The sequence below is a fragment of the Pan troglodytes genome, chromosome 17, assembly GCF_028858775.2.
Source record: "Pan troglodytes isolate AG18354 chromosome 17, NHGRI_mPanTro3-v2.0_pri, whole genome shotgun sequence".
Classification (NCBI taxonomy): domain Eukaryota; kingdom Metazoa; phylum Chordata; class Mammalia; order Primates; family Hominidae; genus Pan; species Pan troglodytes.
In genome coordinates this window covers 21,613,556-21,633,225 of record NC_072415.2, presented here as the reverse complement: position 1 = coordinate 21,633,225, position 19,670 = coordinate 21,613,556, and the positions used below count along the sequence as shown (strand labels likewise).

Below are 19,670 nucleotides of genomic sequence, written 5' to 3'. Positions count from 1 at the left end.
GGAGTTCAAGACCAGCCTGGCCAACCTGGTGAAATCGCATCTCTACTAAAAATACAAAATTAGCCAGGCTTGGTGGTGGGCACCTGTAATCCCAGCTACTCTGGAATCTGAGGCAGGAGAATCACTTGAACCCGGGAGGCGGAGGTTGCAGTGAGCTGATATCACACCATTGCACTCCAGCCTGGACGACAGAGTGGGACTCCATCTCAAAAAAAAAAAAAAGGAAAAAGAAAAAGTTATTTCTCACATGGTGTTTGCTTTTGAGGGATTTTTGGTTATTGCTTTTAATCTCTACAGGACTACAACCAACTTTTTAGGAAGACACATCTGGCTATTTTTAATTTTGCGTCAAGGTTTTGGATATGTATTACTTCAAGTTGCACTTTAAATTGTACTTAATAAATCAAAAGTGTTAGGCCTACCTCTTTGAATATCGTTTGTCATATAAGAATTAAGTTAATTAGGACCATGTTTCTTTGTTTTTTTCATGAATTTATAAAAACATTAAAACTCTGCAGTAATACATTTTTGGATATAATGTGGCCTGTTTTCTCCATCAGGAGAAGACCAAAGTTCCTGGGAGTCGAGGAGAGGAGAGAATGGGAAACATGGTGGGGGTGAGGAGAATGGGAAACCTAGAAGACTAGGCACATTCTTTGTATTCTCACAGCCCAGTCTTCCATACAGGGCCAATAAAATGATGTATGTTATTAAACTGGCGAGTTCCTGGACTCGCTTTACCTCTCCATGAAGTTCTAGCTAGCCACAGGTCCCAGGGTTATCCCCATTGATACTTAGGCCAAAGAATATAGTTAGGACCAGATGGCACAAGTCCGTAGCAAAGATTAGGATGGGTTGGGATCTGCAGCTGGACCCCAGGAATTCTCAGTTTGCTAAATGCAGAAGATTGCCTAGATCATATTATGAACCTTGTGGTAGAATGACTCTGCATATTACATAATAATTTTGGGCCCCACTTAATACAGGATTTTATTGTGTGTGTCAGAGGTTTACAAGTAGTTGATGTCATCATACAGTATGTTTATTTCTATAAAAATATTCATTATAAAAAAAGCTGCCAACACAAGGGCATACCACTTCACGCCCAGTAGAATGGCTGTAATAAAAAAGACAGATGTAACAAGTGCTGGTGAGGATGTGAAGAAATTAGAACCCTCCCATTGCTGATAGGAATGTGAAATGATACGGCTACTATGGAACAGTTTGGTGGTTCCTCAACAAGTTAAACAGAGTCACCAGATGACCCAACAGTTCCATTTTATTATTTATCCAAGAGAAATGAAAACATGCATCCAAACAAAAACTTGAGTGTGAACGTTTATAGCAGCATTTTTCATATTAGCCTCAAAGTGTGAACAGCCTGTAGGGGAGGCAAAAGTTGACCTCCACCATCTTAAGGTCTCCAGCTGGGCCTTACGGTCACCTTAGCCTCCCAGAGCATTGAGATTACAGGCAAAAGCCACTGTGCCTGGCCAGCATATTTTAAGTGATTTTATCTTACTTCATCTGACATAGATTAACAGGAGAAAAATGTGCAGATTTATTTAAGATTTATGTCACATGGGAGCCAAAGACGTGGCAAAACCTGAGTGATTTTATGCTAGGTTGAAGAAAGAAAGGCAGCTGTGGAAAAGTAACTAAAATCTACTGGACAGCTAAAGGAAGATGAAAGTTATTTTAACAAGGTCTGTTTGTACAGAATTCTCTTGGCCTTGACTCCCTGTCACTGGTCACAAGAATGTTTCTTTCCTCCTTGTTTCAGGAGAGCATCTTTCCCATGGGAGTTTTATCTCTGGCTTTCAGGTAGAAAAGGGGAGGTCAGAGCACTCTTGAGCCTGCTGACTTCAGATTGCCTTTAGCTCAAAATAATGCTTATGCCAAAGTGGCATATTTTGGGGTAGCGTTTTCTGCCACCCTTCAAGCCCAAATGTCTATCAACTGATGAATAAATAAAATGTGGTATATCCATGCAGTAGAACATACTTTTCAGCCATAAAATGGGATAAAGTACTGATGCATGCTACAACATGGATGAACCTTGAAATCATTATGCCAAGTGAAAGAAGCCAATCACCAAAGACCACATATTGCATATTATGTGATTCCATGTATATTAAATGTTCAAGATAGGTAATTCATAGAGACAAAAGTTAGATTGTTGGTTACTAGGAGCATAGAGGAAGGGGGTGGAGGGAGTAAGGAATGACTGCTGATGGTAGCAGGTTTCTTTTTGGAGTGATGGAAATGTTCTGGTGATGGTGGAACATCTTGGTAAATACACTAAAAGCCACTATTTTATACCACCATACTTGGAAAAATAATTTAAAAATAGAGAAACTGGTAGTTTTGGAGAGAGAAAATGTATTTCTACTTTTGGAACACTGGGAGTTCTCAAATTTCTCAAGCCTACTGTGAAGAAAAGACTACTCTGAAATTTGGGTTATTTAGCTTGTTTGTTTGTAGAGATGGGGTCTTGCCACTATGCCTGGCCTAACAAATTGTTTTTGAATAAGATAAAATGACTTAAAATATGTTGGCCAGGTATGTGGGTTACACCTGTAATCCCAGCGCTTTGGGAGGCCGAGAGGGGAGGATCTCTTGAGCCCAGGAGATGGTGACCAGCCTGGGCAACATAGTGAGACCCCTGTTTCTACAAAAAAAAAATTAAAATAATAATTAGCCAAGTGTGGTGGTCCACACCTATAGTACTAGCTACTCAGAAGGCTGAGGTGGAAAGATTGCTTGAGCCCAGGATTTCGAGATTACAGTGAACTAGGATCATGCCTACACACCAGCCTGGGTGACAGAGTGAGAAGAGGCTAGGCACAGTGGCTCAGGCCTGTAATCTCAGCACTTTGAGAAGCTGAGGTGGGAGGATCACTTGAGCCCAGGATTTTGAAACCAGTTTGGGCAACCTAGTGAGACTTTGTCTCTAAAAATATATATATATTTTTTTAATTAGCTGTGCTTCATGGCACATGCCTGTAGTCCCAACTACTAGGGAGGCTGAAGTGGGAGGATTGCTTGAGCCCAGGAGGTCAAGGCTGCAGTGAGCTGTGATCACACCACTGCACTCCAGCCTAGGCGAGAGAGTAAGACTGTTCTTAAACAAAAATTTGTTGAAGAATTTATTTTTTTTAATTCTTTATTCAACTAGGAAAAACTCATTGTATCCAACGAACAAGAAGTTTTGCGAGTTCATTACAGAGCTGCAAGAACATTGGCAAATCAAACACTGCCATTTAGTGCTTGTACTGTTTTGCTGGATGCCGAAGTATACAATGTACCGTTGGACTCTCAGGTAAAATGTTTGTTGATACATTTAGAAGGAATGGTCTGAAAAAATGCAACTTGGCTATTTTTAGAATCTATTTCCATAGAAAGAACTTGAACTCAACAATCATTAAAGGTCAAAGAAGAAGAAAAACTCTTTCAAGCTAGAGTACTTCCAGATCAACTGGTCCTCCATTTTCTAAAGCACTGTAAACATTAGGTTTCTATTATAAAAGCAGATGATCACAAAACACCTGTACATTTAGGATAGTGCCCTTACAGGTACACATAATTTGTTTCTAAAGTGAAAGTTTATACCTTTAGTTCTGACCTTCAGGCAGCTAGAAAGCTATTGTACACTGAAAAATAGTGCAGCTAGATGGCACCTCTAGGTTGTGACAGTCCTAAAAACAGAACGAGTCTTCTGGTTTGACTTTGAATGTTGGTGGAATACATGAACTGTGGAAGACTGGAGAAATATCTTCAATAAAGTTTACTGCCACATATAAATTACATGAACTCAGAACCAGTCATACTAGTTTTCAGAATTTTTTTATGGCTTATAAACCAGAAAAGAAAGAATTTAAAGATTAAAATTTTTATAATAAACAGTGAAGGATTATCACCTGAAAACAGACTAGGAAATGCTGTTCTAAAGGAAATAAGCTAGTAGTACAAAGGATAATAGGGTATATCACAGAAAAATATTTTTAGACTCTTCTGAGCTTTATTTTTCTCATCTATAAAAAAATCAAGATTGAATTAGGTAGGTTTCAAACTTAAGGCACTGAATGGGTGTGGTGGCTCATGCCTGTAATCCCAGCACTTTGGGAGGCCAAAGTGGGCAATCACTTGAGCTCAGGAGTTCAAGACCAGCTTGGGAAACATGGTGAAACCCCGTCTTTACAAAAAATATAAAAATTAACTGGGTGTGGTGGGGCACACATGTAGTCCCAGCTACCAGGGAGGCTGAGGTAGGAGGATCTGTTGAGCCTGGCAGGCCAAGGCTGCAGTGAGCTGGATTGTACCACTGCACTCGAGCCTGGGCAACAGAGTGGGACCCTGTCTCAAAAAAAAAAAACAAAAAAAACTTTAAGGCTCCAACTTTTATTTCAAATGAAAGTGTTCAGAGATATCTGAGGACGCTATTAACATGAATAATTGTATCTCTTCAGAAAGAACTGTGTGACTAAAGAAATAGGCACTGGAGAGGCCACTGAGGGACTTTCTAGAACTTTCATGTTTAAAGATGTTTAAAGGGAAGAATGGATGGTTTTTAATAACTGCAATTAACAGTTTAACCATGTTCTTATAGGCTGGACTAAACAGTGGTATCTTGAGATCTTTTTAAGTTTTGAGCAATCAGAGAGAAATGAGTTTTAGAGCAATATAAATTGAGGTTTATAATCGAGCTACAATGAAGTCTCTTGATTTCTAGCTCAGAATGGTTGAGTAAATATATACATACCTGTTGATTCCTTCTTTCTCCCAAAACTCATTGAAATGACAAAAGACATAAAAATTTCAAAGCCTGGCATGGTGGCACATGCCTGTAGCCCCAGCTACCCCAGGTGGCTAAGGTGGGAGGATCGATTAAGCCAAGGAGTTCGAGCCTGCAGTGAGGTATGATTGCGCCCGCTGCACTCCAGCCTGGATGACAGAGTGACACCCTGTTTCTTAAAAGTAAAGTAATTAATTAAATTCTTTAAAAATAAAAACAAATTCATAGCAGAGCTGGAAATTGAGGTGGGAAACTGTTAGACAAAAACATTAAGAAATTTCTGATAAGATTTAAAATAGATGAAAACATACTGGTAATCAAATACAGCAGAGTTGAGGAATGCCCAGTATCATACGGGTTAAAAAGAGAATTTAAAAAATAAATGCGTTTTCCTAGAACAGTATAAATTTTCAGTTATAAAGGGATTTTGATAACTTGAGTAATTCATTTTCCCTGCCCCAGATTTTCTTAATGATCCAGACCACCTGACTTTAGATTAAATTAAGCTTGCTGAGATCCTTTTGTGGATCATAAGCCTGATGATTGGGTTTTCACACTGTGTGAGACAGGCCTCTCTCAAACCTTGTTGCATTGTGCACACATTACCTGTCTGACATGGGGGAAGAAATTCAGCTTGATGAGATACCAAAATGTGAGGTGTATTCTCTTGACAGAGAGAAACTTATGCTAAAAACATTTCTGCATTTTTGGTGACTTACTTAAATATGGAACTGTTATCCACCCTTTTACAGCTGGCTTTAGAGTAGAAGGTCTCAAATAGCATGCGTATTTCCTATGGGAGTAGCCTTGGAAGGAACTAAAGGGAAAAAAGTCTACTTTTCTTTGGGTAGAGGCTCAGATCATCCATTAGTCTACTCTCTTATCACTTCTTCCTTTTCAAAATAAACTTGTTTGAGCACCTGAAATGTAAAGAAAAATAAATAAATAAACTTGTAATACTTAAGAGTCAACAATAACATTTTAAATAGTCAAAACATCTAACTTGGGGCACCAATGAAGAAATTATAACTGCTAAAAATGTGAGTAGTGGCCAGGCACGGTGGCTTATGCCTGTATTCCCAGCACTTTGGAAGGCCGAGGTGGGCAGATCACGAGGTCAGGAGTTCGAGACCAGCCTGGCCAATATGGTGAAACCACGTCTCTAGTAAAAATACAAAAATTAGCCAGGTGTGGTGGGGGGTGCCTGTAATCCCAGCTACCTGGGAGGCTGAGGCGGGAGAATCGCCTGAACCTGGGAGGTGGAGATTGCAGAGAGTCAAGATTCCAGCCTGGGTAACAGAGAGAGACTCCATCTCAAAAAAAAAAAAGAAAATGTGAGTGTGGGAGCTACCTGCTACCTGGATGTCAGTTTGACAGCACTGGTAGTGGTAGTAATGGAGTGAGTGCTGCATTGAGTGCTTCCTGTGTACCTAAGCATTATGATGAGGGCTTTATAGACACTTTTCATTCTCAAAACAAGCTGAAGAGAGGTTACCACATTTTACAGAGTATAAGACTGAAACTGTATAATTAGTTCAAGATCACGTAGTAAGATACAGAGCTGGAATTTGAATATAGTCTGTTAATTCCAAAACTGGTATTCTTAAGTGTTGATAAAGAATTTCTTCATGAGCACCCTAGATATTGGTCCTGGAAGAAATTTTGGCCTCAAAGGCAGCTCTCTCCCACCTGGACACTTTTTGTCCCTACAGATAGTAAACGGTAACATTAAAATTAAATCTGTAGTTAGTTATACAGTAATAATGTCACAGGCACAGTACTTAATGTAACATGCCTTTTTGAGAAATGTCTTTGACTTAGAGCAATAGGAATCTATTTTAATTAATAAACCTACCATCCCAAGAATTCTAATAACCAATCTGTCTACACAATGTGGAAATAAAAGTTTTACCAACTTCAACAGTATTCAATTTATATATTTCTCAAAATATATTTTCATCGTTACTAAGAAAGCAGCATATACCATAAAAATACTATAATGGCATATAGATTTTAAAGTGATTTATTGTATTTTATAATACTCACTTTTCTCTTTTAGTCTGATGACAGTAAAACTTCTGTGAGGGATCGCTTTAATGCAAGACAATTCATGTCTTGGTTACAAGATGTGGATGATAAATTTGACAAATTAAAGGTATGTATGTTTGGAAGTCAGTTTAAATGAATGCTTCCCCCTTCTTAAAAAAAAAAACTCTACAGCTGTATTAGGGAGAAATAATTAGGAGGGGAAATACTGGTTAGTCATGAATCCTCACACTGGGCCACAATTGGAAAGATAAAGACCACAAGTCCATTTTAAGGACTAGTTGTAGTATGAAAGAGGAAACTGCCACAGAAAATGCAGTTTCTAGTGTGGGTCTTCATGCTTATTATCCAGTGTACCTGTCTGGTTATAGCTTGAACATAACGAAAGAATAGGAGAATGGTAAGAAAAAGAATATAATTTTCAAATCTATAAATTATTTGATTTGAGATTTTGAATCATTTCAGAAGTCTTTCCCCCCTAGATTTTCATGTTTCTTTTGATCATTTGAAATCTCATAATTTGAAATAATATTTTCAAATTAAAATCTATAACAGCAGTCCCAACCTTTTTGGCACCAGGGACCAGTTTCGTGGAAGACAATTTTTCCATGGGTTGGGGTGGGAGGATGGTTTGGGGATGAAACTTTCACCTCAGATCATCAGACATTAGATTCTCATAAGGAGCCTGCAACCTAGAACCCTCGCATGTGCAGTTCACAATAGGGTTTGAGCTGCTATGAGAATCTAATGCCGTTGCTGCTCTAACAGGAGGCTGAGCTCAGGTGGTGATGCTTGCTTGCTGCCACTCACCTCCTGCGGTGTGGCCCAGTTCTGAACAGGCCATGGATCGGTACCAGTCCGTGACCTGGGGGTTGGGGACCCGTGCTGTATAAGATGAAAATGAAGTTGCAGACCCACAAATAGTTGGTATGTGTGTACAAACAGGATAAAACAGAAATGGACTTGTAGGCCGGGTGTGGCAGTTCACACCTGTAATCCCAGAACTTTGGAAGGCCTACCTGAGCAGATCACCTGAGGTCAGGAGTTCAAAACCAGCCCGGCCGACATGGTGAAACCCCATCTCTAAGAAAAATACAAAAATTAGCTGGGCGTGGTGGCACATGCCTGTAGTCTCAGCTACTTGGGAGGCTGAAGCAGGAGACTCGCTTGAACCCAGGAGGCGGAGGTTGCAGTGAGCCCAGAGCTCGCCACTGCACTCCAGCCTGGGAGACAGAGCAAGACTCTGTCTCAAAAAAAAAAGAAAGAAATGGACTTGTAATTCAAATGCTTTTTATGCTCCTGATGTGTCCATTTTAGTTCCTAAAGAAACTGGATGACATTAATTTTTAAACAAAGCAAAGTTAACAGAATAATCAAGTAACTCTTCTCTTCTTTTAAATAGACCTGTCTTTTAATGAGGCAACAACATGAAGCTGCGGCTTTAAATGCTGTCCAGAGGTTAGAATGGCAGCTCAAACTCCAGGAACTTGATCCTGCCACCTATAAATCTATCAGCATTTACGAAATCCAGGAGTTTTATGTTCCCCTTGTTGATGTTAACGACGACTTTGAATTGACTCCTATATAGCAGTCAGTACTTCCTGATGGTATTGTCCTAAACTGGTGATGCTCAAGCATTATACTGTGGAATACTGCCTTTTGACAAAAATACTCATGCCTTTACAATTGTTAGTAAAGTTCGATTATAGTTGGTTATGTAGTAAACACTGTCATTTTATAAAAAATGAGAATTATTTTGGATCTTAGATCCAAACACAGTTTCTAATAGAAAACTATTATTTATATTGGGAAAGGTAACTATTGCATTAGAGCATGTTGGCAGACTGGTAGGTATTTAAAAAGTTGAGAATCTGCTAACAGCGCTGGAAGTTGTTAGCGCTCTGAGTAATAAGATAACCACTAGTATTCAAATCTCTTTCAGGTTTTATTAAAAAATATATATCAATAAACTAAAAGGTTCAATTCCTACCAAATAGTTTCTAATGTGGGAGAAAAACTTGGCACAAAATTTCTTCAGTTTATTATCTGTAAATTGTACAGTTTTCTTTTTGAAAGTTTTAATATTGTCTTCCTTTTTAATAACTTATTTTATACATATTGTGCAGATGTAAATCTTGTAATTAATGGTCAAACTGTATAAAGGGATTGGTAGTCAAAACATGTACAAAGAAATACCTGTAAAACTGTTTTGTCTCATGTTTTATTGGACCAAAGTTGTGGTTTGTATGGAGTGTAGTAGTAGTGTGTACAGGTAGAAAACTTTTAAATACAGCATGCAGATGTTTCAGTTAGCTTGTTTTCATCACCATAACTGCAAAGATGTGGCTTAGTTGTATTGCATGCTTCCTATAATTTAACTCTCCATAATTGATGCCTGCAGTAGTGTAAGGCATTTCATACTAGTCTCCTCTAGTAGACCTGTGACTTACTGTGTTGGACATATTATTTAGACTTAGTCATACAAAGAAACTTAGCTCTTTTTTCATCTCACAGTAAAGCCTATTTCCCCAGGAAAAAAAATAAATGCCTTTGAATGAAAATTCTGAAATTGTAAATGTCTATTTTAATATTCACCTATGAAAGAATCTGTGAATATATGTAAATACGTTTAATAAATTTTATTGGTCATGTTAAATCATTGTAAAACTTTTTTACATTGCTTAATGTTTTAAGCTTAATAGCCTTTGCACTTTTAAAATAAAAACCAAGTATGCAAATCAAAGATATTTGGTAGTCAAAATAAGTAAAAGAAATATAGGAATATTCCAGTCAATCTCTGAAATGTTTATGAAAAACAGGTTAATATGTTGTATTTTTTTCCTTGTATCAAGATGCAAAACATAATTTGCAAAATTTTATAATTGAAATAAAACTTGGTATGCTGTTTTATAATAAATTAGCAATATACATAGAAAAAAATCCAGTTTCTCCTATAACATGATGTAAATTAAATATTCAGGAATATTTCAGGTCTGAAATCTGCTGCTGAACTTGTTAGACATTTTTGAAAGGAAAATTAGGTTAGCGTACAATTTATCATAAATATATGAGGTAAAATTCGCAAAACTTTCCACAGTACTTTCTTGAATTATAATACTGAATGTTTTCTGTTCCGATAGAGAAAAGTGAAGCAAATATGTGAGGAATGAAGTGATCTAGTGCAAGTTGGAAATTCCAGCTAATGGGAGAGGATGTAAATGTTTTTGAGTGCAAAGGTACATATTAAGCTTAGGGATTTTTGAATTTTTACGTCAGTTTATATTTTAATTCTTACTGTACTTGGCATGCGCAATAAAGCAGCACATGTAAAAAAAAAATACACAGTGCAAGGACTTTATTATAAAGGTTGGATGTAGTTTTCCTTAGAAATTTAGGTGAGAGATTTTGGCCTTTTTTATTGGATAAATTGGGCCAGAAAGGCAGGGTAGATTTCGAAGCACTGGTTCTGTTGAAGTTAAGTTTATTAAGCCTGGGAACATTAAAAGCTAATTTATAAAAGCAATACTTTTTAATATGAAAACTTACTGCAAAGTTTGTTTATACTTTTGCCTAAAAAGGAAATTGGATGGGATACTGTGGCAAATCATAAAAAACCAGATAATTGAACTTTGAAGTTATAGAAAATCAGAGAGGGGTAAGTTTATAGGGCATTTTGTTCTGATGGTTCAACCAGACGTCTGGGAAATAGCACTGTTGGCCCAAACAGAACAGGCTTTTAGAAGATAAAAGCGACAAGAAGGAATCTGGTGAATTTTAGTCATCCCAGCTTTTTAGTCTTAACCACAGTTCTCACTCTCTTAAATGGTACCTCAAAAAGCTGGAGCCTCTCTGCCATGATTATGCTTCTACAAATTTCTTTTATAAAGAGACTCAAAGCTAATGATAGCTTAAAAGAAAAGTTAATGCCTTCTCATTGGAAATGTATAATCAAATAAGTAGTTAAGGGCTTTTGGTATTAAAGATATTCTGAAGCTCTGAAATGCTAGAAAAAAATTTGGAATGGAGTATATGCCTGAAAAGGTTTTGGATTCAGAAAGAAAAAGGATGGTTAGTTTAATCAGTGATTCTTTTTAAACTCTTCAAATATCATGAACAAGATACTAAATTGTACCTAAGGATTTGTATTTCTTTACAATTTGTTCTAAATATCTGTTTAATGACTAGTTGATATTTGTGCATGTTATTTAATAAAGAGTTATATTTTTATAGAAAAAATAAGAGTGAAATGTGTGCTAACTGTTTTTTTACTTAATTTTACTTGGGCAGCTAGCAAAATTGCAGAAATATTCATCCTGGGAAAAGAAACAGCCTTTGAAGAATTAGCCTTTCAAGTTCAAATCTATTTAATAATGAGAAGTCTCACAAGTGAATTTTTAAGTACAGGCATACCTCAGACGTACTTTAGGTTCCAGACCATCTCAGTAAAGCAAATACCACAACAAAGCGAGTCAGGAGGAATTTTTTGGTTTCCCAGTGCATATAAAAGTTTTGTTTATACTATATTAAGTGTGCAATAGGATTATGTCTAAAAATATGTACATAAGTTTAAAAATATTTTATTGCTAAAAATGGTAACAAAGTGAGCACATGCTGTTGGAAAAAGAGCACCAATAGACTTGCTTGAAGCAGGGTTGCCACAAACCTTCAATTTGTAAAAAACGCCAATATGTACAAAGCACAATAAAGCAAAGCACAATAGAACAGGATTGCCTGTATTAGACATGCTACAAACTTCGTAACTGGAAACATCTCAAAGACCCCATGAAGCTCATTTGAATGGGACTTAACAATTAGACAGTTATTTTAGAAATTGAGTGCAGACCTAAATACATAGTTTTCCAAAAAGAAAATTATTGTCTCTGATATCTTAAAACATAAAAACCCAAAATTTTATATAGAAGAAATTGACTCTGTAAAACTCAATGAAATAGTCCTCTTTTTAAACAGTTTAAAGGAAGCATTTTCACTGTTTGTAAAAATTATTTTTAAATATTTAGGGCAAAATTATTGTTAGATAATAATGGAAAAGCTTGTGTGAGTTTAGTGGTTAAAATATCTTGTAATTCATCATTATTTAAGTGGCTTCTTGGGAGCCGTCTTTGTACCTAAAATGGAGTTTTTTTTAAGCCTCCACAGAGATAGTCACCCAAAGTATTTCCAGTCAGTAAAAGTAGAATTCATAGAAGAAACTGAGGCAAATTAAAACAATTCCATTAATCAAAATGGCTTTAAACAAATTAAGTATTAGCATAAAAATAGCAAAAAGTACAACTAAAAAAATGGTTGCGTTTTCCCAGTGGTTAAATGCTATATAATAACTGCAAATAAAAGTTTTTCTGTACATGGACAGCGTCCTCATAAAAGAAAATAGGCCAGGTCAGGCGCAGTGGCTCACGCCTGTAATCCCAGCACTTTGGGAGGCCAAGGCGGGCGGATCACGAGGTCAGGAGATCGAGACCATCCTGGCTAACACGGTGAAACCCCGTCTCTACTAAACAAAATGCAAAAAATCAGCCGGGTGTGGCCGCGGGCGCCTGTAGTTCCAGCTACTCGGGAGGCTGAGGCAGGAGAATGGCGTGAACCCGGGAGGCGGAGCTTGCAGTGAGCCGAGATCGTGCCACTGCACTCCAGCCTGGGCGACAGAGCGAGACTCCGTCTCAAAAAAAAAAAAAAAGAAAAGAAAATAGGCCAATATGGTGAAACCCTTTCTCTACTAAAAATACAAAAATTAGCCAGGCGTGATGGTGCCTGCCTGTAGTCCTAGCTACTTGGGAGGTTGAGACAGGAGAATCGCTTGAACCCTGGAGGCGGAGGTTGCAGTGAGCTCACGCCATTGCACCCCAGCCTGGGCAACAAGAGTGAAACTCTGTCTCCGAAAAAAAAAAAAAAAAAGTATATCACATATGTAGCATGTGTTTACAAGTTTAAAAGGCACCACCTATGCACTCATCACTCAAGAGAATATCAATAACTTTCTCAGTTTTTTTCATTGTTATAGTCTGTATTCAATAAAATTACCCAGATCTTAACTAGGCAGTTTGATAAATCCTGACAAATGTAAACACTCATGTTACCATCACCCAAATTAAGATATTGTAAAACATTTTCATTACTCTAGAAAGTTCACTCATGCCTCTCTCCAGTCACTACCCCTGAGGCAGCCACTGTGCTGATTTCCCATCACCATACATTACTTGTACCTAGCCTTGAACTTCATAGAAATAGTCATACATACTTCCTTGTCTGCCTTGTTTCTCAACATGACGTTTTGAAATTCATCCATGTTGCACCTAACAGTAATGAGTCGTAATTTATTAATGAGTAGTAGTGTATTGTACAAATTTGTTTATTCATTCTCTTGTTGGTATTTGGATTGTTTCCAGTTTGGGACTATTGTTAATAAACCTGTGAATCTGCAAGCCTATTTTGTGGACATATTGTTTCATTTCTCTTCGGTACATACCATGGAGTACAAACACTAGGTCATAGAGTAGGTGCATGTTTCACTTTATTAGAAACTGACAGTTATCGGCTGGGCGCAGTGGCTCACGCCTGTAATCCCAGCACTTTGGGAAGCCAAGGTGGGTGGATCACTTGAGATCTGGGGTTCCAGACCAGCCTGATCAACATGGTGAAACCCCGTCTCTACAATACAAAAATTAGCTGGGTATGGTGGTGCGTGCCTGTAGTCCCAGGTATTAGGGAGGCTGAGGCATGAGAATCGCTTGAACCTGGGAGGCAGAGGTTGCAGTGAGCCGAGACAAGATCATGCCACTGCACTCCAGCCTGGGCAACAGAACAAGACTCCGTCTCAAAAAAAAAAAAAAGAAAGGAAAAAAAAAAAAAAGTTCTCAATAGCAGTTGTATCATTTTATACCCCTATCAGCAACCAGTAGGAGGCCCAGTTACTCTGAATCCCCATCAATATTTGGCATTGTCAGTCTTCAATTTCAGCTGTTCTCCTAGATGTGTAGTGGTATCTTGTGGTTTTAATTTACATTTCTCTGGTAATTAAAGAGATTGAGCATACCTTTCATATGCTGATTGGCCATTTATACATCTTATTTTTTGAAATGTCCTATTTTGCCTATTTTTAATTGGGTTGTCTTCTTATTCATTTGTAGGAATCCTTTATAAGCCGCATAAAAGTCCTTTGTCAGATACAATTATCGTGGATGTTTTTACCCAGTGTGTGGCTTGCCTTTCCGTTTCTCTTAGTGACTAGTTTCCTCACCTTTTAACAATTCCTTTACATTGATAACGATCGTCCCAGAGTATTTAGTAGATGTCTTAAGTCACCCCAAAAAACAAGTTTTTCCCTTTAATAACTAGCAATCATGAGGCCACATGGGTACACAATACCTTTAGGTCTCAGGAGCACCACCACTATTCATTGTAAGGCCATTTGTATTTGACATTCAGAAGTTTTCAAAACCCCCTCCTGAATTAACCTATTACTTCTTGACACCCTTTCCATATTGCCTGAGTTGTAGAACAAGTATTTATGTCGTTCTTAATACTGTGTGTTTTTTAAGCACAGGGTGGATAGTCATGAAAAAGTCCGGTATCATAAGTGAACTTTAGAAAGGAGATGAATTGTCTGAACCGGGTCATGTGGGCAAGTTTCCAGCCGTCCTTCTGATTTACATGCATCTATGCATGAAATCAACCAGCACACACTTAGGACTCCATGGGGTGTGTCAGGATATGTGTCATTTGAGGATTTACACAGCATTTACCTCGGTCCCAGTTCTCAAACATTTTGGTCATAGTACCCGCTGGACTCCTAAAGTACTTTGAGAGCTTTTGTCTTTGTGAGATATCTTGATATTTACTATATTAGAGATTAAAACAATTTTAAAGAATATTAATCAGTAAACCTATTTTGTGTTTATTTTTATAAAAAATATATTTCCAAAACTAAAAATTAGGAAAGTACATTATTTTACATTTTGGCAAATCTTCTTAATGTCTAGCCTAATAGGAGATAGCTGGAATTTCTTTCTTTTTTTTTTTTTTGACACGGAGTCTCGCTCTGTCGCCCAGGCTGGAGTGCAGTGGCACGATTTCGGCTCACTGCAAGCTCCGCCTCCCGGGTTCACGCCATTCTCCTGCCTCAGCCTCCCGAGTAGCTGGGACTACAGGCGCCCGCCACCACGCCCGGCTAATTTTTTGTATTTTTAGTAGAGACAGGGTTTCACCGTGTTAGCCAGGATGATCTTGATCTCCTGACCTCGTGATCCGCCCGCCTCAGCCTCCCAAAGTGCTGGGATTACAGGCTTGAGCCACTGTGCCCAGCCACAGCTGGAATTTCATTTCTGCTTCCACACTCAATGTGTCGGGATCTGTTTTGGTTTTGCTTTTTTGGTGTTAAAGAAAATATGACATCACAAATATGCAGTAGGAAAAGAGAAATATTTTAATAGATTTTTAGATAATTATGGGCATTATTCTTTAATTCCACATCAAAACATGACAAGCAGTTTCTAAAAGGTTAGTTGCCTTGTGGAATCAGAAACCATATCCATGAGCTTTTATGAACTTTTCCTAATTCTGTTACATTAAAATTCATTTGACTGTCTTGTATTTTGAATGGATCTTTTGCCAGTGCATTATTTTGTACCATCATGCCTTCATCATTTGGAAAATAATGTTTCACTGAAGTATTCAGATCTTCCAATGCTGACACCTTTCATTATACAAAATCAAAAAAAATTCACATTTTATCACCAGTGATCTTATCAGAAAAATTGTTTCAGTAGTGGGAAGCTCTTAAACTCTATATGACATATACAAGTTTTCCAAAATTCCAGTTTTCACTTGAAAGCATAGGCTTTCTCATTGGCAACAAACACTTGCCATTGTTTTCCTTAAAAAGTGACATGCTTGCTTCATTTATTTTCAAGAATATGTCTGTGAAGGAGCCACGCATGCGTAACTGCAGCCTGCTCAAGTCTGGCTGCACGCCACACAGAGGCCAAACATGAGAACCCACATGTGATGAAAGGAGGGCAAACTTTTTTTGTGTGTGTGGGGGCGGGGAGGGGGACAGAGTCTTGCCCGGTCACTCAGGCTGGAGTGCAATGGCGTGATCTCGGCTCATTGCAATCTCCGCCTCCTGGGTTCGAACGATTCTCCTGCCTTGGCCTCCCCCAGTAGCTGGGATTACAGGCGCCCGCCACCACCATGCCCAACTAATTTTTGTATTTTTTTTTTTTTAAAGTAGAGACGGGGTTTCACCATATTGGCCAGGCTGGTCTCAAACTCCTGACCTCGTGATCCGCCCGCCTCGGCCTCCCAAAGTGCTGAGATTACAGGTGTGAGCCACCACGCCTGGCCCAAGGGACAAAGGTTTCAAAACGTCTTTCAAGGCTGGGATATTCGGTTATATAACCATAGTTCGTCAGTCTCATGGAAAAAGCAGTTGGATTTGCAACTCAGTCAAGGACTTTTCTCCAATCACTTTACTTTGGTATGCAACAAAAGTATTTTATGCATTCTCCCATTTTTTAAACAGAGTAACAAAAAGATGTGGACCCAAGGATTGAGATTAAATAAAATCAATAATTTTTACTGTTTTATCAGCAACATTAAAAAGTTGGCCTTTATGGCCAGGTGCAGTGGCTCATGCCTGTAATCTCAGCACTTTGGGAGGCCGAGGTGGGCAGATCACCTGAGGTCGGGAGTTTGAGACTGGCCTGACCAACATGGAGAAACCCCGTCTCTACTAAAAATACAAAATTGGCTGGACGTGGTGGCGCATGCCTATAATCCTAGCTACTTGGGAGGCTGAGGCAGGAGAATTGCTTGAACCCAGGAGGTGGAGGTTGCAGTGAGCCAAGATTGTGCCACTGCACTCCAGCCTGGGCAACAAAGTGAAACTACGTCTCCAACAACAAAAAAAATAAAGTTGGGTTTTTAATTCATTTTTATTTTTTTTAGACAGCGTCTTGCTCTGTCACCCAGGCTGGAGTGCAGTGCCACAATCACTGCTCACTATAACCTTGTATTCTTGGGCTCTTTGGGTCCTCCCACCTCAGCTGGGACTACAGGCACGTGCCACCACTCCCAGCTAATTTGGTGGTGTTTTTTTGTTTGTTTGTTTGTTTTGGTTTGGTTTGGTTTTTGCTTTTAACAATGAGAGCTTGGCAATGGAGAATGCAATAATTCCTGGTACAGTTGGCTGCAGCTGCCTCAGTTTGTGCTAAGGCACCAACAGTTTCATGTACCATTGTTTTGGTACAAATGGCAACACTTACAATTGCAAATAATAAAGAATGTTTTCCTATCATTGGAAAGTCTGTAGACTACACTTTGAGAACTGCTGACTTAGCACTTCTATAAAATAAAGGTGAGCTAAAAATACATTATACATTTGCACAATGAGTTACTGTGTAAATATAACAGAAGGGAAAGAAACTATACTTATATGGTTGGTTGATTGGATTTTGCCAAATTTAAATGGAAACCTAAATTTACCCCCACACCAATTCCTTGATGGCTGCTGTTGCTATATAAGAATTAAATTCCCCCGTGGCTTCCTGAATTGGAGATCTGACACTTTGCTTTAATGCTTTACACTGTAGGCACAATTTTCTACATCTTTTTTTTTTTTTTAATTTGTTTTGTTTTGTTGTTAGAGATGGGGTCTCACTCTGTCACCCAGGCTGGAGTGCAATGGCCTGATCTCAGCTCACTGCAGCAGCAACCTCTTGGGCTCAAGTGATTCTTTCACCTCAACCACCTGAATAGCTGGGACATGCCTATAGGCATGCCCAGCTTGTTGTTTATTTCTGAACAGCTGTGGCTATTAGAAAACTCTTTCCTCCAGAGCCTCAACCCCCATCCCATGTTGACATGACTGCCCTCTGGAACAACACTTCTGGTAAGAAAAATATTCTACAGATGTGTTATATAAACAGATAATATAAATAATAATGGTTTAAATATACATTCTCTAATGGGCTAAACAAAAAAAAAATATGTTATTAGTACAGAACAAATAGATCAAATTGAGAGAATCCTGAAACAGATTCATATATATTGAACTTTTGTACCATGATATAGGCAGTATTTCCGATTGGTGTGTAACAGACAATAATTATTACACATGGTACTGGGTCAGTTGGAAGACATGAAATGATAGATCCCTACTTCATGACAAATTCAAATATAACTTCATATTGTAAATCAAAAATAAAATTCCAAGCCTCCCAACCATCTGAATGGACCCCTCCCTCTTGGCCAAGGGCATTCCAAAGATAACCTGAAAAACTAGTTCAGGCCATGGTGGGAAGTGGAGTCGGACACCCATCATTATACCCTCCTCCCTTTTGGAAGTCAGGCCCAGCTGACCAGCATTAACATTAAAACAGGTCTTAAGACTGACAAAGAAGACTCTTTGTAACAATAAGATACCAAATTCCAGCCTGACTTTAGTATAGCATTACATGACAGATCACAGGCCCTGAAAGAAATTGAAGTGTTTTACCCCATATTATGTTTCTTTGCCATATCTTGAAGTAGTCTTGCAAAGCTGTCTCTTGTGGGGAAAATCTACATTCTGAAGAGAATCCTGTTGCTTTCCCAGGCCTTTTTCCTGATCTGAAAGAGAACCAGCTCTGATAAGACACATTTACAGGCTGGGTGCAGTGGCTCTCGCCTGTAATCCCAGCACTTTGGGAGGCTGAGGCAGGTGGATCACCTGAGGTCAGGAGTTCAAGATCAGCCTGGCCAACATGGTGAAACCCCATCTCTACTAAAAATACAAAAAAAAAAAAATTAGCCGGGCATGGTGGCACACGCCTGTAATTCCAGCTACTTGGGAGGCTGAGGCAGGAGAATAGCTTGAACACAGGAGGTGGAGGTTACAGTGAGCTGAGATCGTGCCATTGCACTCCAGCTGGGCAATAAGAGCAAAACGCCGTCTCAAAAAAAAGGCCAGGCACGGTGGCTTATGCCTGTAATTCCAGCACTTTGGGAGGCCAAGGCGGGCAGATCACGAGGTCAGGAGATTGAGACCATACTGACCAACATGGTGAACCCCGTCTCTACTAAAAATACAAAAATTAGCTGGGTGTGGTGGCATGCACTTGTAATCCCAGCTACTCTGGAGGCTGAGGCAGGAGAATGGCTTGAACCTGGGAGGCGGAGATTGCAGTGAGCTGAGATCACACCACCGCACTCCAGCCTGGTGACAGAGTGAGACTCCGTCTCAAAAAAAAAACAAAAACAAAAAAACAAACAAAACAAGAACATTTACAATCTATTCTCTCTAAAGCCTACTACCAGAGGCTTCCTCTACATCATGGGAAGTTGGTTTCCACAACCCCTTATCTTAACCCAGACATTCCCATCTATTGGTTCTAGGTCTTTAGACAATAACTTTACTCTTTCAACCAATTGCCAGTCAGAAAATATTTGGCCTATGACCTGAAGCCCCTGCTTCGAGTTGTCCTTCCTTTCTAGACCATACATCTTACATGTATTGATTGATGTCTCATGTCTCCCCAAAATATTTAAAACCAAGCTGTAGGCCAACCAACTTGGGCACATGTTCTCAGGATCTCCTGAGGGCTGTGTCAGAGGCCATTCATCACTTATATTTGGCTCAGAATAAATCTCTTTAAATATTTTAAGGGAGAGTTTGACTCTTTTTGTCAGCAATATGGATGAAAGATAAATTGTTCATTCAGCAGTTTTTTTTAGCCCTTACTATGTGCCAGATGTTATGCTAGGCACCAAATAGATGTGGTTCCTGCCTTCATAGAGCTGAAGTCTACATATGCAGAGTGACTATAGAATTTGT

At 38.8% G+C, this 19,670-nt stretch overlaps 1 protein-coding gene and 1 non-coding gene across 12 annotated transcripts in view; both read left to right on the top strand.

The window, feature by feature from the left end:
• The window catches only part of ANKRD12 (ankyrin repeat domain 12), a 149,370-nt gene extending 136,084 nt beyond the window's left edge, over window positions 1-13,286 (top strand). For 9 of the 11 annotated variants that reach the window (XM_016933312.4, XM_016933309.4, XM_054672037.2 and 6 more), the window contains 3 exons: window positions 3,179-3,322; window positions 6,855-6,950; window positions 8,244-11,077. In XM_016933312.4, the coding sequence (XP_016788801.2) occupies window positions 3,179-3,322; window positions 6,855-6,950; window positions 8,244-8,429 (426 nt within the window). In that variant the 3' untranslated portion in view covers window positions 8,430-11,077. Of the gene's footprint in view, window positions 1-3,178; window positions 3,323-6,854; window positions 6,951-8,243; window positions 11,078-11,128 lie in introns of those variants that run through there. The other 2 variants (XR_008540718.2, XM_054672044.2) reach the window with 2 other exon arrangements.
• On the top strand, window positions 5,311-5,411 carry LOC112206309 (small nucleolar RNA U13). Its single transcript, XR_002940541.1, has one exon. It is a non-coding gene; the product is annotated as a small nucleolar RNA U13 (small nucleolar RNA).
• Window positions 13,287-19,670: the final 6,384 nt, after the last annotated feature.